Source organism: Megalops cyprinoides, chromosome 5 (assembly GCF_013368585.1).
Source record: "Megalops cyprinoides isolate fMegCyp1 chromosome 5, fMegCyp1.pri, whole genome shotgun sequence".
Taxonomy (NCBI): Eukaryota; Metazoa; Chordata; class Actinopteri; order Elopiformes; family Megalopidae; genus Megalops; species Megalops cyprinoides.
In genome coordinates, this window is record NC_050587.1 from 30,891,210 (window position 1) to 30,901,475 (window position 10,266).

At 38.6% G+C, this 10,266-nt stretch overlaps 1 protein-coding gene across 3 annotated transcripts in view; it reads right to left on the reverse strand.

The window, feature by feature from the left end:
* The window catches only part of LOC118777830 (ras-related protein Rab-3C-like), a 40,259-nt gene extending 30,301 nt beyond the window's left edge, over window positions 1–9,958 (reverse strand). The window contains exons 1-2 of one of the 3 annotated variants that reach the window (XM_036529033.1): window positions 9,871–9,958; window positions 5,701–5,928 (exon numbers count right to left, since the gene is read on the reverse strand). In XM_036529033.1, the coding sequence (XP_036384926.1) occupies window positions 5,701–5,928 (228 nt within the window). In that variant the 5' untranslated portion in view covers window positions 9,871–9,958. Of the gene's footprint in view, window positions 1–5,700; window positions 5,929–9,158; window positions 9,257–9,820 lie in introns of those variants that run through there. The other 2 variants (XM_036529032.1, XM_036529031.1) reach the window with 2 other exon arrangements.
* Between the last annotated feature and the right edge of the window lie 308 nt (window positions 9,959–10,266).

Below are 10,266 nucleotides of genomic sequence, written 5' to 3' on the forward strand. Positions count from 1 at the left end.
ATAAATCACGCTGGATAAAGGTGTCCGCTAAACAAATAAGTCGTGTTGCTTTGGGGCACGGTATGAACCATCTTCAACTGCAGATCCAGATCCAGTGTGGAGTGAAATTACAGCAATCAGCTGCTGCATTTTCTATTAGGGCAAATTAGCTCTACCTGTAGCCATTTAGTCTTTTGTACAGAGCTCATTGTGGCTGATGATCTCAAAAGTAATGAACTGTTGAGGATCATCAGGATTCTGCATTTAGAATGACTCACACTCAAGATGACATCACAGCTGTAGGAAAGCTGTAGGAAAAATGTGTCACCTCATTTCGATGCTTATTGCTTTACATCGGGGCAGCAGTGTAGCATAGGGATAAGGAGCAGGGCTTGTAACCAAAAGGTTGCTGGTTTGATTCCCTGCTCGGGTAGTGCTGCTGTACCTTTGGGCCAGGTACTTAACCCACAACTGCCTCAGTAAATATCCAGCTGTAAATGGATTGCATGTACAAATTGTAATCTATGTAAGCTGCCCTGGTGACGAGTGTCTGCTAAATACCTCTAATGTAATGTAACATATCCTCTAAATACTGTTAATGTAACATATCCAAAATTAATAGGGATTTGTGTTTCGTTTTTGACCTGCAGGATACTTTTTAACGTACTGATGTGTTTTCTATTTTCAGTCTGGGGGCTGCAGAACTACCCTTTACTGGCTTTAAGTCAGGGTAGAGCAAGCAAATGAGGGGTCCTCATGGAAGCATTAACTGTCACATCGTAACTTTATTTAAAGCACAAATGAGAAAAGAATGAATCACTGGACACTATCAACTATTCAGGCTGAGAAACTTTACATTTTGTTTAAATTCCACCTGAGATATCTCAGACCATTTTAGGATATAGGTGAAAGGACAAAAAATGTTCTCACTAAATTCTTTGTAAATCATCTCTTTGGAGGCTAACCTTTTCCTCGACTTGTTTATTCCATCCATTCTGTGAAATTGATTATTGTGACAAAACTTGCCACCTCACTTTAATTTAGCCTTGACTTCAGTGACATAAATACTTTACTGTTATAAATTGCTCATCACAGTGTTTATGTTTTGCCTTATTTCCTTTTTTGCTGAAGTGCTCTTTGTATCCGAGGCCTCCGTTGATTTACTTTGACCATCTGTGGATGATAAATCATAACAGCCTGCCCTAATATATCAGCCCCCATGAAATTATGCCGTGTGTGTGTGTGTGCGTGTGTATGTGTGTGTTCATTTCTTGCAAAAAGAGCACATTGATTAATCTTTGTTTACTTAATGCAGAGGATGAAAATATAAGGTAAATGCGGTCCAATAACATGCAAATAAATTGATAATTCTCAGAAAGAGTGACTTGAATTTCAACACCATCTTACATCCATGGATCTCAAAGTGCTTTATAGAGAGGGGATTAACTCTCCTCTCATCCATCACCAGCCTGTCTGGATCCCATACAGCTGCCACGCTGCTCATTGCCTCAGTTACAATAGAAAAGGATAAAGATTTATTGTAGCTGATCTAAGTAGAGGTAACTAGATGGCCATCTTGTGAGTGACAAAGTGGGACCATAGTTATGATTCTGCAATGGCCTTTCAGAGTTCAAAGCTGCATTTTGACATCACTGATCATCAAATTTATCTAAATATGCTACAAACCGCTGCCGGCTTTGAAAGGATGCATTCTTGTACTCAGATCATCCCTATCAGAAAGATTTCACTGTGTGCAGATCAAAGAGATTTCCTCTTATCTTACTAGTTAAATATGGTGCCTGCAGGGTTCTGTTCTTGGGCCTCTACTTTTTCTTTCTGTGCAGTACATCTCAATCCCTCAGTGAAATTGTTTGAAAATATGTTGTAACTTTCCACAGCTATACAGGTGATTCAATTTAATCTAGAGGAGGCTCTACCAGCAATGACTTAATGACATATGGAATTGGTTGAATATAAATGCATTGCTACTAAACTATAAAAAAACATAAATTCCGTCTCTAGGTTGTGATGAAATAATAGGGTTTACTAATAGGGTTTACTAAATTGGGATGGCTTTTCAACTTCAAAAGTAGAGGTCAGAAATCTGTGTATTATTATACCTTAATTTCTCGAGTATCAGGCAAGAAACACAACCAGAGTAAACCTTTTTGAAGACATTGCAAAGTTAAGATATTTCCAATGTTTCAATGCAGGAAAAACCTGTGCATGTCTTGTCTCCGCATGACTGGATTATTGCTATAGTTTTCTGTCTGGCAGCCCAGACTGCATTTTGTTCATTATTTGGATTGCTGTTGGAACAATTTTGACTGAAACCAAAAAACCCACCCATACAACCTGTCCTAGCTTCTCTTCACTAGATTCCTCTTAAATACAGATGAGGCTTCAAAATTCTGCACTGCATTTCTCCACTGAAAAAGTACTAAGTAGGCAAACGCCATCATACCTGAGAGAGCTCATTATTTCAGATAATCCTGCTATAGCGTTATTCTCTCAGGCAGTTGGCTTTCTGCTTGTCCCCAAAATTTCAAAAGCAAAAACAGATGTGTTTTGCTGCAGGTTATGGAATGACTTGCCTCGTCATGTGCAGTCATTATCTTAATATTAAAAACTAGGTTTAAAAACTCATTTATTTTTCTTGTCTTATGGCTACAAAACATTTCTCCCAGTAGTATGCACTTGTTCATCCATAACCATGCGGCCACGGTTCGGCTGTGTCTATAGCATAGGCTGAATTGTGTACTGTAAAGCTATCACATACCTATCCTCAACCTTTTACTAAATGTGGACATACAGACCTTCTCTCTTGTCCTTTTTTTCTTACAGATGCCATCAAATTCCCATATCCACGTCCCAATGGCTCAGTCAGCAAGGCGCTCGCTTCAAAAACAGGATGAGCCCCACGGCCTGGGTTCGAAAACCGGCCCTGTCATCTTTCGACAATGACCAGGTGCTTTCAGTGGAGGAACAAACTGGCTTTGTTCCACGAGGGAAAAGGGTGGGTAGGTCGGCCAGAGTTCCCTTGTCATACTGCTCTTGGCACCCTGTAGCTTGTTAGGCACCTGCAAGTTGCTGAGGTGACATTATTGGAGCAGCGCCTATCCTCCAATTAGCACCTGCTTCACTGACAATCCATGGCATTGGCATGCGGGTGTATTGAAGGGCTGCATTTTCCTTGTCTGGGCTCCTGTGAGTGGTGGTCATGGAAAGACAAGTGTAATGTAGTATAAGTGGTGATCACAAAGAGTTAGTGGGAAGAAAAAAAAAAAACAAAAAAGGTCCACCACCCATCTGTTTTACTCCAGATCCACACAAGGAGATGAAGCTTCAGTAAAAGCAGAAGCCCTTATCCAGAGTGAGTCCTGTGCCTGCTTTCCTCTACTTCAGCTCTTAATAGTCAATAATACATTGAATTGTGTGCATCTGTTGCAGATTTGTGTTTCCTCTCAATTCTATTATCTGCCAAAACAGACAGTCGATTTACTCTTAAAGTTTCTATTTGGGTTGTCACTTGAGGGCCAAAAGGAAATGTTCCACTTTCCTCCCCTCTAATGTTTCGTATAAATTATATGAAACATTATATGAGTTATATAACTGGACTCATTATTATCAAGGAATACAGGAGACCATGTGCTCAAGGTACAAAGTATTTCACCATTCAGTGCAAAAATAGATTGTTTGACTGATTCCTTTGACTGATTAACACCACAAAGAAAACGGGCCATGGGACAGTGAGAAAACATAGGGAGTCTTGACCCCTGGTTTGTCACTCTACTTACCCATTAAGACCACTTCCAGTAGCAACCTGGTTTCGCTAAGAAGCCTCCATTCTTGTCATGGTTTGACTTTTAACATTTGATGATACAAGGAAATACATGTTAGAGAGGCTGCTGGAATACAAAACTATAATGTGTCTGTGTCCCTTTAAGAGCACAAGAGCATCCCAGCTTAATTTATACCTTAATACTGTTTTGATAACTTACCCTTTAGTAATTACTAATGTGTCAATCCAGATGGTACATAAAAATAACTGAAGGGATCATGTGATTGACATTTGTGTTATATGACTTTCCACAATGATTTAACTCAGCAGTGCAGTATCAAGACTGTAAATAACAATCTGATACTACTGGAATTTACCACCAATATGAAGTGGCATGTCATTATTAAAATGGTTAAGCTTGCTAGGCTCCATTTAATTCCTGTGCAATGCAAATATTTAATCATGTAATGCATAAACAGACAATTGAGTCTGGCACAAAGCAGCACCTCTGATGGAAGATTAGGCAGTAAAAAATGGAGGCTAGATGGACAACTGCTGCAGTTCTCTGGACGTAATTTATATGTTTTTAGCTTTCTGTTGACTTCCCATTCCAGCTAATTAATAAAGCCTGACCCTCCTGGAGACATCCAAACCCAAATCAATACATTTTCATCAGCCAGTCAAGATAACTGTTGCCTTTGTTTTACTTATACCCGCTTTTTCAATCAGGCTTGGAATCAGACCTGCGCAACCAACGGAACACAACATCAGGTGTCAGAAAGCACAATAAGATCGCACAATAAAATGCGCATTTACAATGTCTTTCACGTCTCCACCACAAACACACCTCATCTCAGTGCTGAGCCTCCTAATGAACCACCATCTTTGTTTCCAGGCCCCTTTGCTTCACAACAGAATTCTCTTTCTCTCATTGATTGATCAATAGCTTGATGAGAAGAGCACTGTGCTTATCTAAGCATAGGAAAACGCTTTGGAGTCCAGGATGACTATTGATTGAGGGGGGTTCCCCGCCTATGGGGGGAGTGGCCAGGGTCACTAGTTCACTCCCATACATCATTCTGACAGTTGCATATAGCCCCAGGTATACATTCAAGCTTCTAATCAACTATCAACTTGCAACATTGAAAATGAGTTGAAAATATCTAAAAATGCTGTTGGTGGTTTCCTTACCACACATGCAAAGACGAATATACAGTATATATATATATATATATACCATCGCAGAGCAACTTGATTTGCTCTGCGATGGCTTTCATCACTTTTGATCAAAAGCCCCTTAAAGATGTTATCAGATTACGATGAGAAATGTGTGACTTGCTATCTCAGTTAACTTCTCTTCGTGTATTTTTGTAATATTCTTTAAGAGACAGCTTTTCCCACTGCTTGTACTCAGGTCATGATGACTCATGTTCTTCATGTATTCCCACTAAATATACATCAAAACTTTGCAATACTTTACTGCTATCCTGTTTGAAATGAATATTATTAAACTTATTCATGGTTAGGAGTTAACTCAACCGTAAAAGCAGTCACTAATATACTGTATAGATAACATTATTAATGGAGAGGAATTAACTCAACTGTAAAAGCAGTAACTAATATACTGTATAGATAACATTATTAATGGTGTGTGTAAGATCATGACCCTTGGTTGTAGATCCCTTGAAGTGCATCAGTTTGCTTTTGTTGATTTTTTGTTTCCATAAATGCTGGCTACACTTCTGCAATTCATATGAGACGTTCAGCAAAGCAAATAAGATTCCAAGAATTCAGAGGTAACATTGTCACATGACAGCAACGAATCCTTACTTTTTGCATAACACTGCGGCTACACTGAGTAACATATTATACATTATTATGACATTATAGAGTAGAGCAGAGCTTAAAATGCGTCACAGAAAACATGCATGATAACTTACCCATATCTGCAGTTTGATCCTCTTATCATTCTTATAGACGGTTTTGACTTTGAAATCGATACCCACGGTGCTGACAAAGGCGGAGGTGAAGGAGTCATCAGCATAGCGGAAAAGGAAGGACGTCTTCCCCACACTGCTGTTCCCGATGATCAGCAGCTTGAACATGTAGTCAAAGTTCTGGTCAGAGCTCTCCTTCTGGCCATATTTACCATCCTGTGTAGCAGCCATCTGCAAAATGACAGACAAAAAAGTGCTTTCAGATCAAAACCACGGCTATGCGTACAGCACACCGTAAAAGTCTGAGATCTAACTACTTTTCCTTTCCGTACACCGAGCCCCATTCATGTCGCACTTTCAGTTCATATCTTTGCTTTGGAAATGAAGAGGTTTGATGAATGAGATGTATTCAAACATTCATATATGGATGTATTAAAATTATGCTTTACTATGGAAAACATTTCTATAAATCACATATATACTGTATAACACTGAGATTTGTAATTTAAAATTCTTTACATTACATCAGGAGTGCAAGGAATTACAGTAAATTTCTTTCAAAGGGTATTTCACAGTATTACACTCCATATTGCTGTAGACCACAGTTAAATTGTATAATATGACATGTTGGGTAACTAAACTGGCTATGTGTTTCATTATAAAATGTCTGCAGTCTTTGTGAGAGCAGGTATAATTTTATACAGGCATTGAACATCTGCTTTTCAATTTTTAAGTAGCTAAACATGTAAGATATAAGATGTTTTTAAGTGTAATTTTGGAAGCCAAGTGACATGATCCATATTAAAACAATACAGATCTAGCACAGGACAGCAAATAACTTTGAAGTGGACCAAGTTTGGCCACATCCCCTCAATAAAAAGGGGGATATTAAAAAAGATAAATTATCTCATTGTAAATAATCTAATTAATAGAGCTTGAATTAATCATTTTAATCAATAAAAATCATAAATGCTACATATAAAAACACATTTCTCAGATCAAGGACAGACATTATCTTTGTATGGTTACAAAATACTTAAATGCTCCATGTTTAAATGTGATTTCTCCATGGGGACAATTTTATTGGTAAGAATTCTAGTATAAATAACTTCTTCTCCTCACTGTTAGCCTCAATACCGGGCATAGACATGTGGAACATATTGGCATATAAAATCATTAGACTGGTCTAAAGTTTTTTTTTTTTTTTTTTTTTGCATAGCCACTCTGTGGATTGCATAACATTCCAATATGGCACCCTGAATGTACATGCTCACAGGACACAGCAGCCTGGTGTTTCTGAAAATCACATCTTCGATAAAGAAGTGCAAATGTTCTGATTTCATATGGTCCATTATGTCCACAATGCTCTTGCACTCATTCACGCCTTGCTTTTAATGAACGTGACCATTCTAGTAACTCTGTGGTTGTGACTGAACCAGAGTAAGTAATATTTAATCATTGTCATTTTGGATGGTATTTTGCATGAGAATATCGTCTTTGATCAAAAGCATTGAATATATACAACATTTGTGTATGGAATTTGAAATCAGTTCTCCTTTCCAGTGTTACTGGGACTTACAGTACATTTCTTTCTATGCAAAAAACCAAAGGAGCCAACATCCTGCGTTATCTGGTTTGACAGGTAACAAAAAAATTCTCCTCTTGAAAAGCCTGGACTGACTTCCTATATATGCCTTTGAAATGACAATACCATGGAGCTGCTGGCAATGTCAGGTTGCCCTCTGGGTTTTTTTCCTCTGTTTTGACATCACAGGTCTGATCTTATTGGCCAATGGAACATCTGCCTCCTTGCATGTGATCTCTGGGTGCCATTCATAACCCTAAAATTACCACAGCACAAGGGAAAGTAAAGGACAGAAACTTTGGATCATTTGGATGAACTAACCAGTCTAACAGGGCAGCATCCAGAGTCCCTTGGCTTGATATTTCTTTATGAATGAAGGTGGATGACCGTATACTGCTGACATCAAGAGAAAATAAGGACCTGGTCATGTATTGTGGCTACATTCTCCATGGATGACAAACCCCAAAATAAGAAACTGACGACCAAAATAAGAAACATAATCACGTTAATAAATCAAGTAAATATTTCCATCTTTGAGGAATCAGATTTTGCTAGATGCCTGAATTTATAATGCTTTCCTTTAACATCTTGTTCATACTGAAATCAGCTTAGGCAGCTGGATTTTTACTGGAGCAACTGAAAAGCAATGCGCTGCTCGCTAAGCAGGCTTTTGAAATGACAGCCCTTGGGTACAGAGGCCAGTGCCCAAGCCACTAATCAGCACCACCACCCCATGAGTGTTAGTGGTCATTCGGTCCACAGACGGTGCAGATACAGAGAACAGCAGTACATGGACAAGCAATCAGAAGGATGAATTTCCAGCTCGGATGATACACGTGCCGCAGGGTGAGCAAGACAGTGCCCTTGATGTTTTATAACCAGGCTTGAATCACAATGTGGCATGTTCTGTTCTGTGTCATGCATTCAGTTGACAATCTGGACATTCACTGGAGCACTGATGTGTCTCTCTGCTTACTCCAGTACTCAGCACAAGATATTGTTAAAAAAAAAAAACTTCCATAAACTACCGATTGTGTAAATTAAATTGTTATATACATGTTATTCAAAATGTAAATGCAAATTATGATTATTTTTGCACAGTCTTTGTCCCATTAATACCATTTAACGCGTATGAATGCAAAACCTTACTTTTACTACATAGGTAAAAGAGCATTCCGGGGGCCGGGTCCATATAGCTTTACCACCACAATTATAATTACTACTGTTCTTTAAAATTTAATGTTCTACAATGGCGTCATAACCTCTTCTGAAGTACATTAAAAACATAAATCCTTGATTAATTAATTTCAGCATATTTTCCCGTGATCAAAAGGACAATAGTGCTACGAAGCGTTCCCATCTTACGGCGTTCTTATTCTTTTGTTGGAATAGTTTGCGCGATGTATGTGGGTATTATGAAAATACAACTTTATCTGTTTAAATCAACTGCGCTGACCGACCAATATGACTGACCTCACTTGCTCATTTAAAACGCTGAAAGAACGTGTAGAATATAACGTATACCCTACAAAACGAAATACAATACCAAAACGACAGCGTACTGTGTTATATGTCGACAGCATGAAGAGGTGTTAAAAGCGTTTCTCACAAATAACGCCCCTTACTCGAACGGCGTGCTAGGTGTACTCCTTATTATTAATATTTTAATTAGTTATATTTACTTCATAATAGAAAGCATTTGTCGTCTGCCTTTAGTTACCAATATTTGATTAAAAGCGGAATGTATTTCCGATGGCGATATTATCCAAGGCGTTATTCTCAAAAACCAAAATTATTTTTACAAAGCTCCTTTTAAAAATGAATAAAAGTATATATCACTACATAGCTAAAACGCTACAGAAATGCATACACCAACCTGCATAGGTGCTTCTTGTCGCATGCTGCCTTTGGCTTCACTGTACAATAAATGTTTGATTCAGAAACGCTGTTGGTACTTGAAAGATGCTCTTCCAGTGCCTCCTTAACCCTCTGAAAATCAGCACTAGAGCTGTCCTCCTCTTACAAGCCGGACGAGAACGCGCCCTGGCGTGGGATCACGTGAGTTCGGAAGTACGCGCAAATCTTAAGTAACATGCTGGGAGTTGTAGTCTTTCAGCGCAAAGCGGTACACCAAAGATCAAATTTTACAGCAATGAATAAGACTACATTACCGACATGCAATGCACTTACCTTGTCAGGCGAGATCGCTTATTATTTGGACCATAAGAAATAAAATGCCTGAAATCATCTTAAATTGAGTTTTTAATTCGTTTTAGTGGGCTTCAGGGTGTATAAATAATTAGTGTCCCCTGCATCCCAAAACTCCAAGCCAATGCAAAATGTTTCTGTCTCTGTATTTTAATACCATAACCAACCGAGAGAAAGTATCGAACAAATGTAATCATACTGAAAATGATTTAGTGTGCTTAAAAATTTGAAAAAACTGCGGTGGTTTATATGTGCACATTTCAAAAGATTGGCGATATTAGTGTTACATTATTTAATTGTTCATTTGATCAGCATCGTCATATTACCTACCTTTCCATACAAGTCCATTTATTCAGACAGGAAAAGGGAAGAAAAGTCACCTTTTGTGATCAGATCGGTCGAGTCAACCAACGGTTGCCAAAGAAATTAACTTCCCGCGGTCGATTTCAGCTGCCAGTTCAGAACGTCAGTAACCCAGCGTCCATCCCAAGCGCCGCTTGACAGCCGTGCGCCTGGAAGGCAAACAGCGACGAAGAATGAGAGGGGGTGACATGCTGGTGTAATTCAGTGTGCAAGCGGACGGAACACCGATGCCTGATTCGTTTCGAAATATAGGAAGAGAAAATGTAATGTGGAAACGTAAGCAAAACCTAGTTCCAATATAATACGTAGGTGACTGTTCATCTGTAAAGCAAAACAATGATGTGAATAACAACACTGCTTAATTTGATTGCACCAGTAGATATCATTTAGATTATAATACAGATTTTAAAATG